Source organism: Esox lucius, chromosome 9 (genome assembly GCF_011004845.1).
Source record: "Esox lucius isolate fEsoLuc1 chromosome 9, fEsoLuc1.pri, whole genome shotgun sequence".
In the NCBI taxonomy this organism is placed as follows: Eukaryota; Metazoa; Chordata; class Actinopteri; order Esociformes; family Esocidae; genus Esox; species Esox lucius.
The window spans coordinates 13,885,153-13,912,249 of NC_047577.1; the positions used below are offsets into that span (position 1 = coordinate 13,885,153).

At 47.1% G+C, this 27,097-nt stretch overlaps 1 protein-coding gene across 5 annotated transcripts in view; it reads left to right on the forward strand.

The window, feature by feature from the left end:
• Window positions 1-27,097, forward strand: part of sh3pxd2aa (SH3 and PX domains 2Aa) — a 92,332-nt gene that overhangs the window by 13,517 nt on the left and 51,718 nt on the right. For all 5 annotated transcript variants that reach the window (XM_029121996.2, XM_029122000.2, XM_029121997.2 and 2 more), the window contains 3 exons: window positions 12,691-12,766; window positions 14,609-14,685; window positions 16,395-16,486. In XM_029121996.2, the coding sequence (XP_028977829.1) occupies window positions 12,691-12,766; window positions 14,609-14,685; window positions 16,395-16,486 (245 nt within the window). The remainder of the gene's footprint in view (window positions 1-12,690; window positions 12,767-14,608; window positions 14,686-16,394; window positions 16,487-27,097) is intronic.

Sequence of the window (27,097 nt, forward strand, 5' to 3'; positions counted from 1 at the left end):
ATTATCTGAGGCATCTGTGATTGGACCTGTGTCGTTCAATCCGGAACGAGCCTGGTATTTTAAACACTGGTCGTCTGCGCTTCTCTCCACAAACAAATGTACTGAGTCATGTTTTTATGAGGCTCTGGTTCGTATTCCTGTCCTCGTCCCTGTCATCCTCTTTTCCGCCTCCCAGGCTGTGCTCTCCTGTCTTCCTCACTGACCACGGCTTCAGACGGAATATTCAGGAATGTCAAAGCCAGAACTGAAGGTTGAAAAACCTCTCTGTGTCAAATATTGTGTTTTGGTAAAATCACATTTTATTTTAGTAATTCATGTTGAATTTTTTTCGCTTTACATTACACTTATGTGGTCAAATTCTGCTTGCGCAAGATGATATACGATACGCCTTTTAGAAAAAATTCCTTAACCGCCCAATGTAGGTACAGGACCAAGACAGCCCGCGTTTAATTCAACATCCCTCAGTAAATTATACACTAGCCCTCAGCCTGAGCTTTCAAGGGGAAGGTTGCCCAATGTGGAATGCCTAACCCTGGAACTGAGGCCTGTTTGACTGAAACCCATGTCTAGACCACAAAGCATTATGGGTATGCCATCTTCCAAGGATATATGGCTGATTAGCAGCCTGCGCGTCCTTGCGGTTCTTTCAGGCAAGGCTAGGGCTGGCCAATAAGGGTACCCATTGTCTGGGGCCAGGGATAAAGGGCTACTTTATGAACCTGAGTCTAGAGGGTGGATGGGAGAGAGAGCGAGAGAGAAACACAGGGAAAAGGGGGGGGGGGGGGGGGGGGGTTGAGAATGTGTTTTTCATCCAAGGAGAGGCATGGGGAAACACACCTACGCTTCGGACACAGACACCGTTCTTGTGCTCCGCGACGCCGGCATACAATCGGGCACTTGACCGGACGAGCCAGCCTGGGGTCCTCCCTCAGCTCCGGGAGGAGGCGGAGGTCGATGAGTGGCTGTTTCCCATGGACTGCCGCAAGGGATCACGAGAGAGCTATATTTAGGATGAAATAAATGCATGTCGGCCTGTTTGTGGGACGCGTCCATCGTGGGCCTCCGCAGCAGAGTCGACGAGCAGCTGGGTCGAGGTGTGTTTAGAGAGAAAGGTAGGGAGAGGAGAGGGATGGCAAAACCAAGACGGACTGAGAGACAGTGAGTGAGATGTAGAGTGCGCCGTGGGTTTTGAACCGTGAGCGCTGACAAGCCAGAGCTGCGGGCTGCAGTAGGCAGCTGTGACCCTACGCGCGGCCTCCGTTGTTTACACCGAGTGTCTCGTTCAGCGGCGCTTCACTTGCGAGTCTCCCGGGGTCCTGCGTGACTGCTTCGTGTTCTCCGTGTCTGCGCTGAGAGCCCCCTCGTCAAGGGCTACATACGGTCCGTGTATGTGCGCGGGCGTAAGTGTATACGTGTGGCCGAGAGAATGACTGAGCTCACTGTCTCGCCACGCCTGTATACAGTATAGTATAATCCGTCTGGTTCCAATCCGGACCATGATGATGGGCTGAAATCCGCGGAATGTGTACTCAATAAGGCACAAGGAGGTGTGGCATGTTGGCGATATACCACGGCTAAGAGCTGTTCTTAGACACTACTGCAACTTAATGTGACTCACGACAGCGGTTAGCCGCGGTAAATCGCATACTCGGATGTTTTAAGACATTTCATAGACGTTTGTTAATATTGAGATCAAACATGCAAGATGACGTGCTTTGTTCCCGTGCACATTAAACGTCCAATGCAAATTGCAAAATTTTACATGTAATCTGCTGGTGAGCATCAGTACACTTGAAGCAGGCAGCCACGTCCGCCAGTCTTCAAGTACCACTCCCTTACCCTTTAACACTTGTATATTTCCTGTGTCTTATGCTGGTCCAACGGCTCTTTGCTAACCCTGTTCACCTCCGATCTAGCTGCCTGTTATCAGGAGATACATGGCCGCTGAAAGAGTTCCTGTGCAGCTTCCTGGCTAGCTATCTCTATCTCTCTATTTCTCTCTTTCGGACCATTTTTGTGCCGGTTTTTTCTTCCTCTCTTTGTTACTCTCTCTGTTTTTCTTTAGAGCACACGGGGGCTGCTGATCGACTCAAGGTCTTCTCAGGCTGTAGGCTGAATTGCTCTCAAAAGCCGTTAAAGAGGCAAGCTGCATTTGCTGTGTACGTGTCTTTACTGATTTATTAATATACGGCCATTGAACAGAAGTTGTAGATGCCCATTGGCTTAGTTCAACTGTAGCACTGACTGTAAACAAGCAGTGGAAAGAAAAGATTGAACATTTTATGTTCTTTAGATTTAACTTCAATGCTTTTTATTGAAGGTAAATCTCATTGTCCCGAGAAAACAACGTTTAGTCTTATTTTAGATTGCATGGAGTTGTACTGGATAGGCATTATTTAGAAGTGAAGGTTGGTTGGATTGAATTGGGTTAAGAAACAGTAAACCCAGCAGCCCCTGATAGATAGTGTAGCTCAGCCTGTGAAGAATAAATACCATTACACTAAGGGTTTGGTGTTTTCACTGGTCCACATAAAAACTCAACGCCATAGGCTAGATGTAGAATAGTCAGAAATGAACAGAACTGCAAACTGATTACTACATTTCCAGTGAAATAGAAATATTACTGTGAACAAAGGTGATCTGCAGTGTTTTAGCACATTTACCTTTATATCTTAAAATACTGGGTTTAGCTCCCGAAAATCTTTGAATGTCTGGTAATTTGTGGAGTTATTAATGTCCTAATAGCCTTAACAGATTCCAGTCAACTTTAGGCCTTCAACACCAGTGTCGTAGCCACATCACCACGTGTCCCTGTCCAAATCACTAGTCATGCGTTAGACCCTAGTTATGGGAGCCAAGGGACCTGGACTGTACATGCTAATAATAACATAGAACGGCAGGCGAAATGCGCCAACATTTTAGACAACACAAGGGTAAAACAACATATCTAGGGGGCCCATCATGTAGGCCCCTATCCGGAGACATCGAGGGCTGTGGTTCCCAACCACTGGCCTCTCCACAGGGGGTACTTGAAAACACTCATGACTTCATAGGATTACTAGTTAAAATAAACATGAGGGGGTACTCTAGGGGTACTCCAAGCAGAGTGGTACAGTAACTGAGAAAGGTTGGGAACCAGTTATTTAGGGGCCCCAGCATGTAGGACTCTGTCTGGAGATACTTGGGGGGCCTAGCATATAGGACCCTGTCTGTAGATATGTAGGGTCCCCAGCATGCCGGACCCTGTCTGGAGATACCTATGGGGCCCAGCATGCAGGACCCTGTCTCTATATTTCTAGGGGGCCCAGCATGAAGTATCCTGTCTCTAGACACCTAGGGGGCCCAGCATGCAGAACCCTGTCTCTAGATATCAAGGGGGCCCAGCATGAAGTATCCTGTCTCTAGACACCTAGGGGGCCCAGCATGCAGGACCCTGTCTTGAGATATCTTGGGAGCTCAACATGTAGGACTCTGTCTGGAGATGCCTAGAGGACCCAGCATGTTGGACCATCTCTGCCTGTATCATGGTTGCCCACCTCCCTCCTTCAACATATTGTATTTATGTTTCACCAGTTGAACATAAATACAGTTAGGTCCGGAGATAATTGGACACTGACACAAATGTTGTTATTTTGGCTGTTTACCAAAATGTATTCAGGTTACAGTTAAATAATGAATAGGTGCTTAATCTCTCTCAGCTTCAATTGGAGGAAGGGTTTAGGAATTACATCTCTTTAGTATGTAGCCCCCTCGTTTTCAAGGGAACAAAAGTCATTAGACAGTTGACTCAAAAGCAGTTTCATGGACAGGTGTGGGCTATTCCTTCATTATTTCTTCAGCCATTAAGCATGTAATAGGTCTGGATTTTATTCTAGGTGTGGCATTTACATTTGGAAGCTCTTGCCGTGAACCCACAACATGCGGTCTAAGGAGCTCTCAATGCAAGTGAAACAATGCAAGTGAAAACACCCTTAAGCTGCAAAAAAAGAGAGAGATTGCAGAAACATTAGGAGTGGCCAAATCAACAGTTTGGTACATTCTGAGAAAAAAAAAGAATGCGCTGGTGAGCCCTGCAACAACACAAAAAGGCCTGGACATCCACTGAAGACAACGGTGGTGGATGATTGTAGAAACATCTAAAAAAGCCAGCCCTGTTCTGGAACAGCATGCTTTGGACAGATGAAACTAAGATCAACCTGTACCAGAATGATGGGAAGAAAAATGTATGGAGAAGGCTTGGAATGGCTCATGATCTGAAGCATAACCAATCATCTGTAAAACAGGGTGGAGGCAGTGTGATGACATTGGCATGCATGGTTTTCAATGGCACGGGGTCACTAGTGTTTATTGATTATGTGACAGAAGACAGAAATAGCTGGATGAATTCTGAAGTGAATAGTGATATTTTGTCTGCTCGGATTCAACCAAGTTCAGTGAAGTTGATTGGATGGTGCTTCACTTTACTGATAGAAAATGACCCAAAACATACTGCAAATGCAACCCAGGAGTTTTTTTAAGGCAATGAAGTGTAATATTCTGCAATGGCCAAGTCAATCACCCAATCTCAACACAATCGAGCATGCATTTCATTTGCTGAAAACAAAGCTTAAGACAGAAAGACCCACAAACAAACAACAACTGAAGACAACTGGAGTAAAGGCCTGGCAAAGCATCACAAAGGAAGAAACCCAGGGTTTGGGGATGTCCATGCATTCCAGACTTCAAGAAGTCATTGCCTGCAAAGGATTCTCAACAAAGTATTAAAAATGACACTTTTATTTATGATTTTGTTAATTTGTCCAATTACATTTGAGACCCTGAAATAAAGGGACTGTGTATGAAAATGGTTGCAATTCCTAAACATTTCATAAAAAGGTTTTGTTCAATCCCTTGAATTAAAGCTGAAAGTCTGTTTCATTTCAAATCCGTTATGGTGGCATACAGAGCCAGAATTATGAAAACTGTGTCAGTGTCCAAATATTTCCAGACCTAACTGTAGCTATCTTACTTGTTCCTTAGCAAGCCACTAATTTAGGGTTTGTCACTAATGAAGGGATTAAAAATAATGAGCTAAAACCTATGTTGATTTCAGAGTTTAAAAATAAATGAACATACACTCGATGACCCCAACAAGGGATTCTGCTTAGAAGGAAACATCTGATAAAATAAATTCCATAATAATGAACTTTAGAATAATTGAAAAAACTTTACACATAATATCACAAAGGACATTTAAAAAAAAAACTGTTTCTAAAAGAATCTCTCATTTGGACTTTAAAGGACCCCTCTATAACGTTCCTCGTAGAATTACAAATGACTTTTCTACGACGTTTTATATAAAATACGAGTTTTCTGTGACTTTTTTTGCATTAAAACCCGCAAAATGACTACTCTCCGACTTTCCTTTATGAAACTATAAAAGACTCCATGGCTTATCTCACTTCGATAATGTCCTGTCACGTTGAAATAGCACTAGTTAGCCAACCACCAGGTCTGGTATCAATGGCTCCTCTCATGCCGCCAGCCGACTCTCTCTTAGTGTTAATGAATAACGCTTCAGTAAACAGCAGTGCTGTCTGTCTGTCTGTCTGTACACTGCTTCTTATCGCTACCTCTTCAGCTGGAAAGGCCCTGAACCCAGCTACTCACCCAGTGGTTCACACCATTAATTAGATCCCAGCTGTCTCTCTCTCTCTAGAGCTCCCCTTCTCTCATTTCTGTCTTGTTCCCTTCTTTTTTTTTTTGCTCGTAATGGAGAGTGAATTTCCAGCTTATCCGCGCCTCACTCCTCCTCCAGGTCAAATGCATTAGCTTACACACAGCTAGGGGCTGGGGAGGTTTTGAGGATAGTGGTCTTATGAGGATTTGTGTGTGTGTGCGCGTGTGTGTGTATGTGTGTGATGTATCGCTGGTGCTCATCCCAATTACCCAGCCAATCTTTCTATTACAGATTATCCCATTTCAGCCCTTTCTCCTCTCTCTCTGGCTTTCCCTCTCAATTGGATTACATCTTCCCTGATAGGCAGGCCCGAGCTTTGAGGGAAAGACCTTCAGTTCTGATACAGAATCCCTTCTTGAAATAATGTGACGACAAAGACACTGGCAGTATTCTTTCTTTGACGTTTGTTTAACCGGGTTGTCCATTGATGTTGAAAGAACCATTATGTCAGTATGATCCATCAGCCTAACCAATGAAACAGAATCTGAGCGGGCACGATCAGGATGGTCGCACAAGGCTACACTGCCCTGCCCCTCTTTTAATTTGAACAACTTTATTATTTTAGTTATTTACTGTATAATACAATGGTCCTGGAATAAACCTGGAAGGGGTGAAAATTCACTCCCTGTCAGGTCTCACTCCCGTTTTCCCTCCACGCCCTTTCGAGTTTGGACCGTCCTTCCCCTCTGCCCCCCCCCCCCCCCCTCCCTCTGGGCTTGTGGTCTGGCCGCGTGGCTTAAGGGTTGTCCTGGCTCCAAGCATGGAAACTCTGAAAATGTTAGCGCTAGGCTAATTTAGGTACTGTTAGTGGGCTAAGGACCCCTCCCCCCATCCCTCTCCCCCCCCCCCTCCCTGAACTCGATTGTAAGTTGTCTGGCCCACTTTTCTACCTTTTAACTGGAACAGAAAGCTGCAGTTGGTAACCTGAAGCCACATTCCCCACGTGGTTTAGGCGTTTGATGTGGTGCTTGTTTTGAATCACGGATCAAGTGGGAGGCCAGAGTGGTCAGTATTACTGGAAAAGTTCCATCCATGCTTTCAGGGCAACGCTCATTCATTTATCGGACATTTTGCTAGATGTGTCCCACTGAGACACACAGTTCGGTTTTCATGAGTGTCCAAATTAAAAGCCCAGCAAAAAATGGCCCGTTCCATCTCATCCCGAAGCCGCTCTATATTGAGTTCTAGTGCAGGCGGGCCAGACCACTCACTGTCCAGTGTTTGTGAACGCCTGCCACATTCAGGCTCTTCAAGACAAGGACGAGTAGCGTGTACCAGTATGCCGTTCTCCAAACCACTTTTACACTGCTCTGTTATTTGCTTGTTTGTGGCCCACTTGCTAGCAAGCGCTATTCTGGCTGCACTGCTCTGACCTCTCCTCAACAGGTTGAGTTCAACCATACGACTGCTGCGTGGATGTTGTTCTTGGCCCTCCATTTAAAAAAGCCCAGGAAGGCGGACGTTTCTGAGACACTGAAACCGGCACGTCTTGTACCGATGATCATACCGTCCCCCGAGTTGATTAGGTCAGTCGTTTCACCCTTTAAAAGGTTTGGCAGAACAGTGGCTAGACTTGCCTGTCTGCCCGCTTCAAATAGCTAGCCACAGCCTGGTGTCTCACTGTCCGTATTCGTGATCCATTTTCATGTTGCTAATAAACTAGGCATAATGGACTAGTAAACTGGGGGCTTAGTCACATATCACATAGGGTTCACTAGCTGCCACTGTACAGCTGCATTGACTGTTGTTTTTAGTTCTGACACGGTGTGACGTCAATGACGCGATCTCGAGTGCTCCAGCCCTCTTGGTTTGAGTGCCTGCCTTCCCACTGAAATGTGATCCTGTTTTTCCTTCTCAGAGTTTTTTTACCCGGTGTACAGTACCATTATCGGAATGGTTGCCTTGGTTTCACTACTAGTTCTATATGACACAAGTTGTCATTACTTGACGTCATGCGCCTCCACCGCAACGCGCCTCCACCGAAAAATCGAGAACTTAAGGTCCATTAGCAGTTTCTGCTACTTGCTTCCACATGTTTTCACGACTAGCGCTGTATTGCCACTAAGTCTCTGGATTATCCTGGCACTCTGGCAACTCTCCTAGGAAATAAAAAAACAATTCTGTGAATGAACTTCCCAGTACTTTCAGAATCCCTGGAGCCTTGTTGTCAGTTCCAGGAGTGGACTGGATGCTGGAAGAGGGGGGAAGGCGCTGGCATGGTGTAACCATGTCCCCCACCACCTGTTGCCATGCAGATGGCGAGATCCAAGTGACGCCCGCGGGGATGGAGCCTGACCACCCATCTTATTGACCGGAGCAGAATGTAGCAAATATCTCCTGCAACCCAAATCCATCCATCCACCCCCCCCCCCCACCCCCCCTTCTCGTATCGGTTCAGCGAGCTGCGTTCCATTCAAGTAACTGGAGGCGCCAAGCTGTGATTGGTTGAGATGAAATGCCGAGCTGACGATTTCATGTGAAGATGCAACTGTGAGCGACTGTTGTTGGAGGCAGTGCTAGCTTGCTATTCGCTAAGCCGATATCCCGAGAACCAAAAGTCTTTCTGTAGAAAGTCAATACCCAGGGCCTCTAATGCGTGTTCCCAATTGATTCATGTTATCCTTTTGCTTCCTTTGTCGCTCTGTCTTTTTGTGTTGTGGAGTGGTAGCAGGCTAATGTAGCTCAGTCCCCCGTCTGTTTGTGCTGTTTTCACTCTCGACTTCTATGGTCTTTGTCACAACGCTGTCACAACCTGTTCTTTTATGTGTTTTGTGTGTATTTTATGTTTCACAGCGGTGGATGTAGTAAGATTAGCCCGTTCTTAGGTCTGTTTGTGGATTATCTCCTTATTTTACTCTTTGTCTTCTTGTTGTTGTGGAGCTGTAGACTTATAGGCTGGCCTTTTAGGATTGATATATTTATTAACTGATATTGAACCAGGCTTGCTCTAACTACACCTGACAAGCAGAAGATCACCCAAAGAATTGTCTTCCCGTTTCGCCTCTCCCTTGTCCCACCACCACTCCACTTTTAAATTCTGTCTTGTTTACACAGAGTCCATAAAACTCAGTTGTAATTAGTAGCTGAAAGTGTTGCTAGAGAGGGCTGTGGTCCAGGTAGCACCCTATCACCTTGACAGTGTACACACTTGACCAACGGCGGCTCTTGTCAGAAGTCGTCCACTACATTGGGAGTAGTGTGCAGTTTAGGACGCAGTAGTGGGAAACAAATAACGTGTCCTGCCCCACCATTAGAAGCTACACCGGTTCATTATGTTAGCATTACAGCCAATGCACTGTGTCAGGCTGCTCTTCATTGTTAGCTTTTTAGTTGTGGCCGGTTTTACAATGCGAGATGTGATAGTGCTGGTTATTCATATCCGGGTCATTGGTGCCGTTGTAATGCCGGATATAACGAGCATTATTTTGCTGTGGAGACAGTGGGATCACTGCGACAGTGTAATGTGGGTCAGGAGTTTGTTTCAGAACTGAGGGGGGTTTGTGTGTGTGTGTGGGGGGGGGTTGTGTATAGTGTGTTTGTGTGTTTGTCTATCTTTGTGTGTGTCTGTGTGTTTGTCCTGTCACGGAACTCTTTCATCTGCGGTTCAGTCTGGGGTGGCTCCCTGTCTGGTCACCCGTCACGTGAAGTCAACGGCACCAATCATTTGGACTCCGAGTCCCCCGTCGGGACATCAGAATTCATTGATTTATTTTCATTTCTTTTGTCGTCAAAAGCCTGAAAAAAGTTCTCCGATAATGGATTTGTCCATTATAATTGCTACATAATATTTGTCTCTCGCCGCCTCTCAACAACACAGCAGACCTTTTGACTTGAATTGGTTCCCAGAAGCCCATATATGGCCTGACTGTCATTAAACACTGTGCATGACATGAAGATAGAACTGCAACGGTGGTCCACCATGTTCTCCATATTCAAAGCACATTTCAATGCCAGCGCCCAGTCATACCCCACCCCTGATATGGAATGGTTCCTCTATGTCTGCAGTGCCCGGTGAGACTCTGCCGAGTGCTAATAACAGACTCAGTTTAAGGCAGAATTATTTTCAATTGTTGGAGACCCACGCAATAAGAGGAAAATGAACACGTTCTATGTCCTTTTCGTTGCTAACTGACTCCTACAACAGTTAGTGGTCCGCAGCCTTGCGTCCTTATCCAATCAGTATGCTTCAGAATGCCCATACCCGTTCTCTCTAGGCTGGTTACCAAGGAGACAGAGTCAAGTCTGGGATGTAGTAGTTTCAGCCGTGGTTCCAACTGAGGCTGCTGTGTTTTTCCTTCTTCCAACCCCCCCCCCCCCCTCCTCCCCCCATCATCCTGGGATTTTTTTTTATTCCCACCAGTTTTTCCGGAGATCCTGCCCACACACCTGTACACACCTGTTCAGCATTCCCTGTGACCCCACCTTTCCTGGTGTGACGAGGAGCAGGAAGGATTGTGTCTAGGGGAGGTTAGGAGAGAGCTTAGAGAGCAAAGAGGAAAAAGGCTGTTAGAAACAAGGAGGAAAATCGTTCATGTAGCCATTATCTTTTAATTGGTCCAACTAGGCCAACTATGCCCAGTTTGGACAAGACCCCTAATAAATAGAGGCTTATTGGCACACATGATTTATTAAGTGTTGTGAATGACTATGTTGAACATCTCTAAGAAAGTAAACCTTGATTTAAATTGCTGTGAACAGATGGTTGCTGTCTCATACTGTGACTCCCAAAACAACCCCTCATCTTGACCAACTCTCTCAAAGGGCCCTTTATTTGTTTATCTGACTAGTCTTAGAGGGTGACTTGTAGAGAGCGGCTGAACAATCAGTAAACCCGTCCACTTTGGTAACCACTCAAGTTGCAAAATTTGAAACTCATTGAACATTGAAATTGGGAGGGATTTCCTCTTTTAAAAGTGTCAAACCTCCAAATCAGACAAACAAGTGCATGTTTTGTATAATTTGGCACGTCTCTCCATATTTCTGTGTTAAATTGAACAAACTCCAAACATATGCCTGCATGTGACCAGAGAGCACTTTGTTTTCCAGCCTGCTTTATGCGTGGTGGACCTGGGTTCATTGGAAGTCCTACTGTTGTCTATTAACTACTGCAATCCTCTACTCTCTTGTAGCTGTGTGTTGGTTTGACAAATATAGAGAGGTTGAAGACCCCCTCTTCTTTCTCCTGTTATTTAGCTGAAACCACCATCATGTCCTTCACTTTAGATGAACACTCAGCAATTTTCCCACTAAAATACAAACCCTCCACCGGGACGCGGCATATTGGGTTTTCTGCCGTGACAGCAAAATGAGGCTCAACTCCACCAAGACCCCAGAGACGGAGAGAAACCCAGATGAGTTTTTGGAGAACACTGTAAACATGGTGTGGGTGTGTTACGGATCTAACCTTTGACTAAGTGAAACATTTTTCTAAATAAATATTTTTGCTGTCAAGATTATTTTATTTAGAAACATGCCTCCGATAATGACTGAAAACAGCTCTAGGTTGTCTGTTATGATGTTTGATGAGTCCTTTGTCCTTGCTTTAGAATATCCTCTTCACCTCACCGCAGAGGTTTTCAACAGAATTAAAGTAAGGGGACATGTGATGGCCATTGCGAAAGCTTGATTCTGTGGTCAGTTAGACATATTCGTGTAGTTTTGGATGTATGCTTTGGGTTGTTGATCTGCTTTCAGATCCAACAACGACCCAGTTATAGCATCCTGGCAGAGACACACAGGTTTTGGCCTATAATCTCCTGGTGCTTGATGGAGTCAAAGTTGCCATTGGTTACAGCAGGGGCATTCTTCTGGCAACCCTTCCATATAACTAGCTGACATGGGGGGGGGGGGGGGGGGGGGGGCATCTAATAGTAATTTTGGAGATTTGGTCATCCCAAGATGTAACCAACTTTTGCAATTGTCCAACTGTGTCACCTCATATTTATACCCCCTTGAACAAGATATCATGGATGACCACTAAAGAGTTCCAAAAGACTTTCAAAAGTAATCTTTGAAAAGTAAAATCTGAATATGCAGAATATTCATGCATGTTTCTGAATAAAATAATGATTTATTTAGAATCACTTAGTTTATCTTTTAACTATTCTCACTCGGTTAATAGTTGCATTCAGATGATTATTTGAGTATAAGATCAAGCTGATAACAACGATATTCTTTCACAGGCTTTTTAGTGCCTATTTACCTAGGGTGTCAATAATTCTGGAGGGCACTGAATACACAAACAGTCATGGTATTTAGGTAGCTTATTTACCATCCTGGTCCCTTTAGGTCAGTGACACAGCGCTTCCCAGGCCTGACACATGCCAGATGCGCGTGGTCCATCTATCACACACACACACACACAAAGACACACAGACACAACCCCCAACACACATATACACACTTTCCCTCATTCCTCCGCAGTGTATCTATGCAGTAAATAGACTCCTGTACCACCAGGGGCTCCTAATCCTCACATGCATGATTTACCTGAGGGGTGAAAATGGATAAACACAACATGGCCGACACTCGAGCTGCCAGATGTCTCTGACCTCTGCCCAAGAGCGTCTGTCTGTCTGTCTCTGTGTGTGTGTGTGTCTGTGTGTGTGTGCGTGTGTGTCTGTGTGTGTGTGTCAGTGTCAGAGAGGATCCGTGCGTGTGTCCTTGCAGTGCTCTGCAACCCATCAGTGCCATAGCTTTGTGAATAAATCAGCTCCCATTGAGTCCACGACAACACCGAAACGCTGCATGGCGTCTGTCCCCAGTTCCACCATAGCGGTTATCTCCCAAGTCCTTTTCGACATGTGTCCGCGCTTTGATGTAAACGACTGGCAGGCGCCGCGGACTGTGATGTTGGATTCAAAGAACTCACTGCTGAGAGAGCCCGGCTGTTTCTAGCCACATGTGGGTCAAGTCTACTCTTCTCATTCTCAAAGTCCTAATCAATCGTGTCACCATGTTTCACTCCGCAGATGCAGATTCTTGACAAGTTCCCAATCGAGGGAGGGCAGAAGGATCCCAAGAAGAGAATCATCCCCTTTCTCCCAGGTACGTCTTCGTCTTTCTACCTGTCTCTCTCCGTTCAGCGCACATTCATATTCAACGGGCGGAAAATCCCTCTCCCGCTACATTTTAGCAAAGGCCTCTGTCAACCCCCACATGGCCCTCAACTTTGAACCCTAAGCGTGGGTGATGATGAGATCCAATTCCATGTCAGTCGTGGCCGGGGGGGCGGGGGGGGGTTGCAGACAGGCTTCACCTTGAAGACGCTCCATAACAGCGGAGTCACCCAGAACGCTGACTCAACAGGAAGTTACACCGCTTCAGTTCTCTTTGTGTGTGTGTGTGGGTGGGTCAGCCTCCTGCTCGTATTGACACGCTGGCTTGCTGGTGTCTGTCCTGCATTATCTGCCTGTCTGCCTGTCCATCTGAGACGCGGCATCAAGCTGTGTGTGTGTTTGTGTGTGGGTGAGATTGCATGGCCGTTTCTGTGTGTTTTTCTGCGGGAGTGAAATGCACAACGCGAAAATGACAGAAAGAGAGGGAAGAACGGCGAGAACCACAGCCAGTGCGAGCCAGGCGCCCGTCTGTTTACCGTTGTTTGTTTTCGTTGGGGGAGTCCTTTAGCTCCGACGACGACCGCGTGCTCTCGGGCAGGAAGTGGAAACCCCCCCGTCTCCTTTCCCCACCTGGCTAAACACCTGGGCGTCGTCATCCGAAACATCGACCGCTAACTGCTCTGCTCACATATCTTTATTGAGGTGGCTTCGGTCACTGAGAAAACGTCTCTTTTGCAACCAAGACCAAGTTGTCCATATCAAATGTGCAAAGAGAAAGAGTCCATCATTACTTTAAGACATGAAGTTCAGTCAATCCAGAAAATGTCAACAAAGGAAGACCCAGAGTTAACTCTGCTGCAGAGGATGAGTTCATTAGAGTTACCAGCCTCAGAAATGCGCAATTCACTGCACCTCAGATTGCAGCCAAAATAAATGCTTCCCAGAGTTTAAGTAACTGACACATCTCAATATCCACTGTTTAGAGGACACTGCCAGAATCTGGCCTTCATGGTCGAGTGCTGCATCATTTGAGCTGGCCTCCACGATCACTCAACCTCAACCCAGTTGAGATGGTTTGGGAAGAGTTGGATCGCAGAGTCAAAGAAAAGCAGGCATCATGTGATCAACATATGTGGGAACTTCTTCGCGACCGCTGGAAAAGCATTCCAGGTGACTACCTCATGAAGCTGGTTGAGAGAACACCAAGATTGTGCAAAGCTGTAATCAAGGCAAAAGGTGGCTACTACGAAAAATCTAAAAATGTAAATGTATCCTGATATGTTCAACACCTCTTTGGGTTGCTTTATGCTTCCATGTGTCATTTCATAGTTTTGACGTCTTCACTATTATTCTAAAATGTGGAAAATATAGTAAAAACTAGTACCCTTGAATGCGTGGGTGTGTCCAAACGTTTGACTGGTACAGCAGGTCATCATTACTGAATTCCTGGTCATGAGACCCCACATGGGCTCCTCCTGTCTTCACCGTCACTAGATCCCGCCCCTTCCCGTAGGCCTCTCTTTTTGGCTGACGCTCTTGTCGCCCGCGCTCACCGGCTTGAGCACACGCATGACCTCGGAGCCCCTAAACCAAATTTCAAATGTAACGAGGCTGATTCACAGCCAAAGGTCGATGAGCCCCCGGTTTCCCGGCGTCGGCCCGGGGGAAGAGAGGTCGCGGACCGAGGAGCCCACGCGGCACTGACTCCTTGTGGTGGTCCGGGGACGTACGCTGACACAAACTGAACGGCGGTTGTCCTCTGTCATGTTCCACTTGCAGCGATCTGACAAGGTGTCGCCGTGTGTTTGCCTCTCTCTTCCTTTCTCCCTAGGGAAGATCCTGTTCAGGCGGAGCCATGTACGCGACGTGGCCATGAAGAGGTTACGTTTTATCGACGACTACTGCCGGGTAAGACGCATGGACACTACGTACACGCTCTGTCGCCGCTGCCGCCGACACCCCCCCCCCCCCATCGCATGTTATGTGGGTTAAAGTGTCAGAGGCCAGGAGTCACAGATGGTGTTGACGGTTAAGGGGGTGGCTGTATACACACGCGGTCATGTGTCCAAAGGGTGGGGGGGGGGGGGGGGGGGGGGCATCCAGTTCCAAAAACCTCTCTTCAAACAAATAATAAAGTATATTAATAATGAAAACTGCTTAGCTATTCATGAAGCACGTTGTCATACTTATTGGTCTCTGAGGCTTTTGTTTCCACTGTTCTTAACATTTTTCAAAAGGGGATTGACCCAACTTCTGACTCTGCCCTACAAAAGACAGACTTTGAAAGGCTCACTACTCTTTCAAAAGCCAGATAAAGGCAGTGCCCTTGGTTGAGAGTTTTTATTAACGTTTTCTCAAACTCCCTTTGGTCTGTCAACACTTTGAGGAAAAAATAAAAAATACTCTTCTTATCACTTTTTCTTTGTTTAGCTACTCTCTCTCTCTTTTCTCTCTCTCTCTCTTTTCCATCATCCCTCCTCTGGTTCCTTTCCCCCTCTCCCTCCTCCCCCTCTCCTTCCTTTCGGCACAGTGCCAAAGTCTCTAACGCCATGCTATCGAAGGCCACAGATACAAACAAACATGGGAGCTGGACTGAAATACACACGGATAATGCAGCTTCTGAAGTGGGGAAGATCTCAGGTTTTCTGCCTTTCTAAAGTCTGGATTAAAACCAGATTGGATCTCATAAATGTTCATGATACACTTCTGAAACCTTGACGTTCTCCTTCTCATAGTCTTTGAACTTCAATGTAAACAAATATACAATGCAATAATAAATTGTAAGACGTGAGGAGCTAGTTCTACCTGTCTATCAGTCTTTCACCAGCCTAAGTAATGTTCACTTCCTGTTTCCTGATTGTTGTCTCAAGCCAAACAGCAAGAGAGTGAGTCATTATCCAGAGGCTCTCTCAAGGGATTGTGGGACACAGGAGCCAAACCTCCGTATCACTAGCTATCTTTCATACCCTTCCTCAGAAAATCTGTCATAATAAAACCCAATATAACTACCACTTTAATAGCATCAAATTACTCTGTGTACCACCTGTATGTATGCAAATGATCTGTTTTTACTATCTGCTACACATTTACATTGGTCTGAACAGTGAAATGTTGATTCATGTACCCGGTCGTTTCCCATAAATGAAACATGAAGCTTGGTGGGCCGTCATAAATCATAGATACATTGTTAGATCTGACCGTCCACCTGCCTGGTAATCGACTTCTGGTGTATTGATCCGTTTCGGTAGTAATGTGACTTAGCCGGGTCATAAAATATGCATGGAAGACCTCAGTGGGCTAGGCTGACACATGATCTTTCATTTAATTGGAGCCAAGCAGTCTGCCAAGAGTTCTGCTTTATTCAGCGTCATTACCACACAAAGTGTGTGTGCGTGTGTGTGTGTGTGTGTGCATCCTCATTTAGCGCCGCGTCCCTCGCAGTGTTTTCTCATTCAAACAAGAGCTACTTTGTGTGGCGCGCGTCTCACAGCAGATGTTCTCCCTCCACCTCTCACCTTTCACCTCTCCCACTTGTCTCCCCCTTTTTCACCCTCTCCTTGCCTCTCTCCTCCCCTCTTCCTCTCAAACTGCCCCCCCCCCCCCCCCCCCCCTCCCAGGCTTTGGTCCGTCTTCCTCCTCAGATCTCCCAGAGCGAGGAGGTGCTGCGCTTCTTCGAGACCAAAGCGGACGACCTCAACCCCCCCGTAGAGTGAGTGTCTGTCGAAAAACGCGCCCACTCACACACACACACACACACACACACTCTGACAATCTGTGCCCTGGTTCCTCACCGAACCGGGTCATTATCTGGCCCGGTGTCTTCCTCCGAGCTCTCCCGTCCTGCTGCGCGCCGCGTCTCCCGGAGCCACGAGGGCTGGTTGATTACAGTGCGGGCCTTTTGATGGGCGGAAGTGGAGGCCCGGCTTTGATGCCCCCCGTGGGAGGAGGAGAGGGAGTCCACGGAGCGGCCATGTTCCCGACACAATGATCCTCCTATAGGGAACGCTGCCTGTGTACATTAAGAAGCACAGGGACTGTGTGTGTGTGTGTGTGTGTGTGTGCTGGATCTCTCAGCCTTTTCCTGCATCTACGTCCCTCTGTGCGTAAACCGTTTGGCTCTTTCGGGATCTACTAGTGGCTCATTAACGGGTTTCATGTCCATTTTAGTTCCCCCAGCCGGACGAGGCAAAGTGTTACTGAGTGTTAATTCCTTTTCCAGGTTTGTAATCAACCCTCCAAATATTAGTGATTCGTGAGCAGGTTCCAGCCGCTGGACCGTCTCCTTTCAACTCTTTGGTATATTCCCATGTCAGCTCTTTCCCTTAGCTTCAAAAACATTCTAGCAAGCCTCTACACATTGTGGAAAAGGGAGGGATGGTGTGTGTGTGTGCACGGTGTGTATGGTGTGTGTGTGTGAGTGTGGGAGTGAGTGACAACTCGTTTTATACTTGGAGATATTCCTTTACCCTCCAGGTACGTTTTAATTAGGGGAACGAACAATCTGCTCTCCAAATTCAAATGCCAGCTCTCCAAATCAATTGTAATACACTTGTAACACGCGCACACACACACGTACATACATATGCACGTACGCACACACACACACACATGCACGCTCGCGCGCGCACACACACGCGGACACACACCTGAGGCGTCTAGTCAGACGCTGACAGTTTCTCTCATCTCTGTTTCAATTACTCCTCTCATTAATTCTCTCCTGCCGCTCGTTCCTCCTCCCCGTCCTTCTCTCCTCTCCGTTCCATGGCTTCTCCTCTGTTGTCTTGCCTGTGTTGAAAGCCCTTCCGTAGGGGGAGAAAGGATGCCAGGGAAGAAAAGGGAAACGGGAGAGAGAGAGGGAAGGAGATAGCAGATGTACTGTAGAGAGTGTCTTGCTGTGAATTTCTGCTGGGCCTTAATGGTGTTTTCCCCCCTCCTCTCCTCATTTCCCTCCCTCCTCATTCCCTCCTCTCCTCATTCCCCTCCCTCCTCATTCCCTTCTCTCCTCATTCCCTCCTCTCCTCATTCCCTTCTCTCCTCACATTACTTCTCTCTTCATTCCGCTCCCTCCTCATTCCCTTCTCTCCTCATTCCCTCCTCTCCTCATTCCCCTTCTCTCCTCATTCCCCTCCTCTCCTCATTTCCTTCTCTCCTCATTTCTCTCCCTCTTCATTCCCCTCTCACCTCATTTCACTCTCTCCTCATTCCCCTCTCTCCTCATTTCCCTCCCTCCTCATTCCCTTCTCTCCTCATTCCCCTCCTCTCCTCATTCCCCTTCTCTCCTCATTCCCCTCCCTCCTCATTCCCTTCTCTCCTCATATCCCTCCCTCCTCATTCCCATCTCTCCTCACTTTACTTCTCTCCACCTGAAGCTCATAAATTCAAGTGGGCTTCATTGACATGACGGCTCAAGGTTAGGAACACTATTGCTAAAGTGGTTAGGGTTTGAGTGATTGCCTGTCTCTCTCTCTCTCTCTCTATTGCTCTCTTTCTATTTATCTCCCTCTCAGTCTCTCTCTCTGTCTGTCTCCCCTTGGTCATTACCCATCCCTAATCGTAATCTCTCAATCACTTCCTGTTGCTTTCAATCCGACTCTCTCTTTCTCCAACATTGGATTTCTCAATTTGTCTTACCACCTATTTCCACCCCTCCTGTCCCTTCTACAATTCAGTTAAAATGTGTTTTTGGCATGACCTAAAAATGGGCCTATTGCCAAAGCATACTCTCCCTGCAAGCAGGCACCCTTTTCTCTCTCTCTCCCTTCAACTCTTTCTCTCCCTTCCTCTCTCTCTCCCTCTCTCCCCCGTCTCTCTCTCTCCCTCTCTCCCCCGTCTCTCCCCCTGTCTCTCTCTTCACCCTCTCCCTCCATCTTCCCGTCCTGCTCTTAATGACACGAGCGGCCGGTCTATTTTGCCGTGTAAAGATAACACATTAATCATGTCGTGCCGGGACTAGATGCAGAAGACGAAGCCCCGCATGCATCTCCTTCAACAAGAAACGTGTTCGCCCCATGCCCCCTGGGCTCACCACCCCGTGGACACACATCCCCGTGGACACACATCCCCAAGGACACACACCCCCAAGGACACACACCCCCAAGGACACACATCCCCGTAGACACACATCCCCAAGGACACACACCCCCAAGGACACACACCCCCAAGGACACACACCCCCGTAGACACACATCCCCAAGGACACACACCCCCAAGGACACACATCCCCGTGGACACACATCCCCGTGGACACACATCCCCAAGGACACACACCCCCGTGGACACACATCCCCGTGGACACACATCCCCGTGGACACACATCCCCGTGGACACACATCCCCGTGGACACACATCCCCGTGGACACACATCCCCGTGGACACACATCCCCGTGGACACACATCCCCAAGGACACACACCCACATGCTCCCGACCCACATGCTCCCAAACCGCACAGTCCCGACCCACACACTCCCGACCCACACACTCCCGACCCACACACTCCCAACCCGCACACTCCCGACCCACACGCTCCCCGACTCACACCCTCCCCTTCCTAAGTCTCATTACGCTGCATCGCTCTCAGCCAGTCATCATCTTTAAAGCCCGACAAAGATTGTGACTCCATTATAGCATCAATATGTATGACAATGGAATTGGAAAGTGGGCCACTAAATGGACATCCTGGGCTGGTTTCTGTCTTGTCGGCAGAACGTTTGGTGATGATACCGGCGCTAACACATCATGTTATAGTTCTGGTGTATCGACCAGCAGTGCTGTTCTGACGCAGCCGTCGGAGCTCGACTTGTGGCGGCACATCGTGATTCACGACTTGGTTTCCGTGGCGAGAGATTGGACGGCTTCATCTCGGCTCCTTCGCTTCATCTGCTAAACGAACATGAATTAGAAGAAGTTTTCCGGCGAGCTTAGCCGTTGATTTACTACTGATTGGTGTGCGTGTGCGTGTTTGTGCACGTGTCTGCGTGTGTCCGTGCATGTGTTATGGCAGGTGAAAAGGGACTTGAATAAGCTATTTAAACGACCTAACGTGCATACCACCGCGTATGCGACCGTGTATACGTGTATGCACCCATGAGTACGCGTTCCTATACCCGTATAGACGAAGCGTCAGTATACACGTTCAGACGCCTGTCATAGACGACCTACCCAGACCACTGAAAGCACGTGTATACACGTGTAGATATTATTCTGTACAAGGAGATAAATGATGTATATACACATTAGAGGTAGACCTATCAGTTTTCAGAAAAATGTAAGAGAAAGAAGAGCTGTTTACAGAAAAGGGTGAAATAAAATAGATTCCTCATGGGAAACCTGAAAGAGAGATGTGAGATTGTAGATGAAAAACATGTTAATGTCTGTGGTTTTAACTGGCCCACCCAGTCACGCTTGCGTAAAAACCTATACAGAGAAAGCAGCATAGCCAAGACAATAATACAAATTGGTCAACCAAAAATGATAAGCCAAAGAAATATGTTGCGGTAACTGGGCCACACAACATTAAGATACAAATAGCTTGATTGAGCAATGGACATGAACTTTGGTTTGGGAAGGGAGGACTTATAGTCTATAGCCAACGGCCAACGGCCTTTACAGCCACATTGATGAAATGTTCCGGAGTGAAAAAATAATTACAATGTCGCTAGCAAACAAAACCCACTGGTAACTAGCTATATTGCATGTAACCAAGCACCTCTAGTCAACAGGCCAGGTTGTTTTAGCTGTATGAATGACTAGCTTCACTCACCTGTAGAAAAACACTTAATCTCTTCGTCGGAGGTGTTCAACAACTTCCTGTTTGTAGAGATCCCCAGGTTACTGCGCCCTCTGCTGTACAGAATAATATCTACACGCGTGTACACGTGCTTTCAGTGGTCTGGGTAGGTCGTCTAAGACAGGCGTCTGAACGTGTATACTGACGCTTCGTCTATACGGGTATAGGAACGCGTATCCATGGGTGCATACACGTATACACGATCGCATACGCGGTGGTATGCACGTTAGGTCGTTTAAATAGCTTTTTAATGTCCCTTTTCACCTGCCATACATGTGCGTGTCTGTGTGTGCGTGCGTGCATGCGTGCGTGGGTGTGTGTGTGCGCGTGTGCGTTTTTGTGTTTTTGCGCGCGCGTGTGTGTGTATGCGTGCAGGCCTGCGTTTGGTTGCCTGTGTGTGTGTGTGTGTGGTGCGTGTGTGTGTGTTTGTGTGTGTGCAAGAGTGTGTGGGTGTGCGTGGGTGTGCGCGTGCGTGCCTGCGTTTGGTTGCCTGGGTGTGTGAGGGATCTGCGGGAGGAAAAACTAACCTGATACTCAGGCAGAGGACTGAAGACAGATAGACTGGACCTGCTGCTTACAATCCATCATGGCGTTGTAGAAGGCTGTTATATCCGGTCCAACTTAATGTGTGTCCATTGTCCTCAGCTGTTCAGACAAAGACAGAGAGACAGACAGACAAACAGGGAGACAGACTGGGAGACAGGGAGACCGTCTGGCAGACAGAGAGACATTAAAAGAGGGAATGACAGACTGACAGAGAGACAGAAAGAGAGAGGCTGACAGAGAGACAGTAAGAGAGAGACAGACAGACGGGCAGACAGAGAGACAGAAATTGAGATGAGAGAAATGAAGACAGAAAGAAGAGAGGGAGAGAGAGAAAGTATGGATGAGGGAGGAAGGGAGAGAGATTTCCTGCTAGACCTGCTGGCATGTCCTCCCCCCTGGTTTTGTCCTGCTCCATAGTTCCGTGACATGCCCTCCCCTCCCTGTACCTCCCCACAGGGCTGTGTGACACAACGGCCAGTTGAACCAGCTGAATAACTGCTCCAGTTCCCAGCTTTAGCCAATCAAGCCAGATGGATAAGCTGTAATCAATACTCAGAGTTGTGGGAGGCCCATAGCCTGGTATCTAAACTGATAGGTCCCCTTTCACCATTGGATTCCATGGCAGAACCACTCCAAAGTAATATACTCAGTTTTACTAATAGATTAAAGACTGCCTAGCATGGATTCCCAATTGACTGAAAACAATGGTGGATTGAAAACATTTTGAAATGGGGCATCATTTAGATTCCAGGCCTGCCACAAGAGTGTGTGTTTGTGTCCAAGCATCTAGCCCTCCCACTGTGTGTGTTTATTGATTTATGGCAAAAGGATTGCACACGCACACAGTCATACACAACAGGAAGCCGCCTCAGATTGGACACGCCCGCTTATATCTTGAAATGCTGCCTTGTGTCTGTGTGTGTGTGTGTTCAGGTCAAAACTACGTGGATGAATGGGACAATGGTCACCTGTCTGTCAGATTACCATGCCGACATGGTTTGCCAACATGTTGTCCTTGTTTTGGGGCAAGGGGGGTGGTATGTCGGCAAAAGAGGAGTAATTGCATACGGACATCCTGTGTATGTGTGTGTGCGCGCGTATGCGTGCATGAGGAATTGTCTGCCCGTGTAGCAGTTGGGCTCCTGTGGTGAAATATGTCCACCTCATCAGTACCTGTTAGAGGAGGCGGGGGAGGTGGGGAGGACTACGACGAGAGTGAGGAAATGGAGGCGCGTGGCCCCAACACGGGACGTTAGCCCCACAAGGGGGTGGAAGATTGAGGGTCAAGCACGTTAGCTTGACAGTCTAGACGAGAACACACTCGCTTTGTCTCGCCTTGCCTCGAGGCTAAAGCAACGGGCCACCGGCTAAAACAGTCGCCGCTTTGAATACCAAAATGCAAATGAATATCAATGAATAGCAGCACTCGAACAGCTGTTAGGATGTACGTGCACGCACGACATAAGGTAAACTTTATACCAACTTGCGTCACATTGGTAGTATCTTCGGCGACCAGGCTTGAAGTGGCGAACTGGGTTCGGGACACCTACAGAAGCTCAAAATTGAGTCAAGAGGATGGGTTTTGCCTTTCCAAAGCCACGGCTACTCGCTCGGATTGAATTGTCAGACTGTGATCTAATTTCACTGGGTCCATGTGTCTCTGTCTACAATGAAAATCAATCAAACCAATCACATGTTGAAAAGGGCAGATCCTGAGGGATGTGGGGCCGTTTGAGCATCAGCGGTCTGAGGTGAAGGAGTGTTAGCGACACCTGCCTGTGAGCCTTGGTACTGCAACAGGCATACTTCAGGCTGATGTCATTGTTTTTAGATACTGGAGGTAAACATATTTTTTTCAAATAAAAGTTCTGTGTAGTTCATGTCTTAGGTGTAGATTAATTTGACCTTGTTTCTTTCTTGCATTGCCACTCTGGCTTTAATCATCTTTCCTTTACTCGTCTTGCTCATAACCACAGTGTAATCCAGCTGCGTGCTAAACACAAATCTAGAATGGGAACGATATGAGCGCGAGCCCTGTTTCACCTCGAGTGAACAATACAAGCACCTGCCTTGCGTCATCACCTTCTCACTTCCTCACCATCACGGCAACGCGGTCATTCCGAGGAAATGCCACAAGGTGGCACCGACCTCGCCACAAAGAACCCCGTTTAGAAACATATGGAGATCAGCTGGTGGAACCCGGCGGAGGCCGCAGAGCTGCAGCCTGTTTCCGCTGCGCCTCCAAACCGCAGGAGGGGGGAAGATGTCCCAGGGGGCCGTCGTTCCGAGACAAATGTGTCCGCTGTCTGGTCTTTTTCTGTCACCCCCCCACTCCCCCCGTCATTTTTTTCTGTCTATCAGTATTTATGTACATTTTGGCCGCGGGGCTCTTCCTGTGAGAGATAGATTTCCACTGGATGGAATTCCTCCTCTTTCGGATGGTTTTCGGGGAAAAATCATTCTCTCTGCCCCTTTTCCCCCGTCAGCCATTATTTTGCACGGCCGCGTCCTAGAGCACCTGGGTCAGAGTTGGACCGGGGTGCAGGGGAGTTGATGGTTTTCAATAGATGTAGGCTACTCTGTCAATTACATTATGAGCCATTACCTTTCTGAACTGGCTGGTAGTGAACCCAGCCCCTTCAGTTGCATCCCAGTCATCATACCATCACTCATCGGACATTCAGCAGCCTCTGCTGCATGATCCCATTAACCTTGTCCTTCTACAGGGGGGACACTGTCATCCGTCTTTTTATCAGATTATAACTGATTACAAGAGGAAGTTCCGCTCTTATGCGATTGGTTGGTTTTGAGGCCTCTCCACAGGGTATGAGCTAAGTAGCTGAGATGGTCTCTGGTTTTGGTGCAAAGCTCAAGGCTAGCGGACTGGGCCTTTTGGTTAATTAGAAGCGTGCAGGAGGGGTGGGTGTGAGTGGGTGGGGGGGGGTGACGGGGTGTGATGGGGGTTCATTGTGTGTGTCCGTCCACTGGGGAGAGTGGGTAGTATGCAGACGAAGCTCGTGTTGTTTTTCCATAACTATGGCTTTTCATAAAAAAACGCCAGATTTGTGTCGGACACAAAACCATTTGACTGTGCGAACGCGTGAAAACGGCGATTGTCACATGTAATCTTCCCGAGGGGACGCGGGACGGCCCTGGCTACCGAGGTCTAAAGACCACGCCAAACCTTTGCCTGATAACGAGGGGGAGAGTTGAGCGCTGTTGATCTGGTACCCCTCTGGGATTTGGGGTTGAGGTTTAGGGGGGGTCAGCTAAGAGGGCTCACTCAGGGCAAAGACAAAGAGGGAGATTAATTCGGAGGAGTGCGTATTTACCCTAAGAGCACCAGGCCTCCATTATGACTAATTGGCAAACTACATCATGCTATTAGCCAAAGACCCCCTCTGTCTTAATCCTTATGCAAGTTCCATACGCTGCCAATGAGAAACAGATTTGCTTTGTTTCTCGTCAGCCCTTAACCCTGATAAACAGATGTGAAGGTTGGAAGCAATGGGATGGACACTTTTCTCCACTACATTGTTCGTCCCTCAACTGGTCGGACCTGCCAATGTTGTGTTTAGCCAGAGTATTAGAGAAACAAACAACATTCATTCGCAATCCGTCCCGAAATGACTGGGCTAAGTGTTCTCAGCACTGACCCACAGTGCAGTCACATCTGTTCGGTCCTATTGTCTGTTCAACTGGCTGATGCGCCGTGAACTTCTTAGGGCTTAAATGCGTGGTCAGTGAGTGAGTGGTAAGTGCCAGTACGTTTGCGGGCCTACCTGCTGATGTTTTTGTGCTTTCACACAAACAGTAATAATGTAATGTGTCTGGTTCAGCTTTTCAGTGACATTTTATGTTCGTGACTTATGAAGGAACATTTGACCTTTACCCTCTGTTTCTCTCTTAGTATGTTTTATGGACGTCCTAAGTGTAGCATTCAGAAATAGGCAATGCTAGGTTTTATTACAGCGTTGTGCAAATCTTTTTGCAGATTGACATTCCGCTTGGGCTTTTTATTAGAAACTCTGTATTTGAAGTTTTCCGATGTGCTAATTAGATGAGACACTGCATCTTGTCAAGCTTTTGAAATGACTAGTTGAAGAGCCAAGTTGATCTTCTAAATTGTTCTAGATTCTGTTGTCGAATGTGTTCAACATTAAGTAGAATCAAATTTTATTCATAATCTCCTCTAACAAACAACCCTGTACACAGACGGATTCCTATTTCTCAATTGGACTTCAAAATGGTTTTGTTATTTCACAAGTGACATTGTTTTATTCTTAGCCAAATGTCCTTTGACCTGCTATGGGCCATCATCTTGACTTCTTTTAATATTTGCTGGACATCAGCTTTTTTAAATACTTTAATCACTTCTTTTGGCCAAGGGTAGATTTGTGATTTATCCCGGCTCAAAACCTTTTCTTTTAGTCTGACCTCAGGCATATTGATCAGGCGGTCCATAACCTAATCCTCTGGTGTGTTCATAAGCAGGTCCCATAACCATATCATTTCTCTCCTGTCATGTGTCAACTGTGCTCCCAGCCCTTGTCTTCTTCAATGGCAAGTCTTGAGGCAAGCTTATGTACCACCAGGAAACACCTTATGACTCTATTTGAATAGAGTTGGCTTTTTTGTCTCCTATTAATTCTGTACACATTTCACTTAACTGACAAAACAGCCCCGAGCTCTAACTGCGTGATCAGCCTGCTCAGATGTCAGTGTACCTATGAATCTTCCCTGCTCTACTCCCCCACTCTTTCATAGAGCTCCCCTCTTTACTAGACCAAGGAAGAGAGCTGCCTGCCTCAGCCCCTGGGGAGGCGGGTTATTTCAGCCTGTGGTACACGGATCACTAGCCGGTCCCCTCGTCCCCCTGCCTCCATCCCTGCTCTAATGTCTTTCAGATGCCTCCCTAAAAGTCTCGGCCTCCCAGTCTGATTGACGACAAGCCTGATCTCGATGCTGGCTGGAGATGTGTTAAAAGCCAGGTCAACTCCCCTTTGTGTCCGTGTACTTTTTAATTAAAAAAGATCAGTCAGTTATTCAGGCCGAATACGTGATAACCGTGTTATTTGTTTTAGTTTAACCCCAATGTGTACAGTCATGTGGGCCAAATGTTTTGTTTGCTCTAGGCCTTTAATTGTAGCTAGCTGGTAGACTAACTGGCAAATGTGTCTTCTGTTGAGTGTTTACGGTTATCTCTGCAATATTAGGTCTCTAATTTAACAATGTACTAATACACTCAGGGTTCTCTTGGTATTGTCTTTGTTAGTTATTCTCCCTGTACGGCATGCACCATCAACACTGATCTACACTGTAATATAAAAAGGATGCATTATAGAAAGTTCTAGAGAAACGTTTCCATCCGTACTGTGCTTGTTCATGGCAGGAATCCTCCACTTGGACTGAACTACTAAACTAAGGGATTTAGAGTTGGACCAGAATGTGCCTACACAGTTGACTCCAACGATTAGGACTTGTTTATAAGACATTCAGATGGGATTTGTCTTGTAAACCAAGCTCGGCAGGCGTCGGTTAACCATCTCCAGGATTGAGGAGTGCAGAAAGTACTTTTCAGCCTGTAGCCGTGTTGACCAAACCAACCCCTTTCATTACCACACAGCCTGAGACGTATAACATGCAGGACTGAATGTGCCGTGTCATTTAATAAACAAATACACGTCTACGTTTGCATTGTGTTTGTGTGAATCAAATTGCAAAAGCAATAGGGGGATGGGACTTCTAGTATTTGTATTTGCGTGGTGTATGCGCATTGCATTGCATAGGGGGGTGGGACTTTCAGTCAGGTTACGCTGTTCTGATTGGACTGCAGTGTTGTACACTGAGAACACTGTGATTAGACACTTGAGCTGTCAGTCAAGTGAGACAGTCAGTGGCTTTGTGGTCCACTATATTGCAACAAAGTTGGGTCGAACTTTGTTTTAAATTGCATTTTGTCCCATGTTGCATCGAAGGGAATCAAA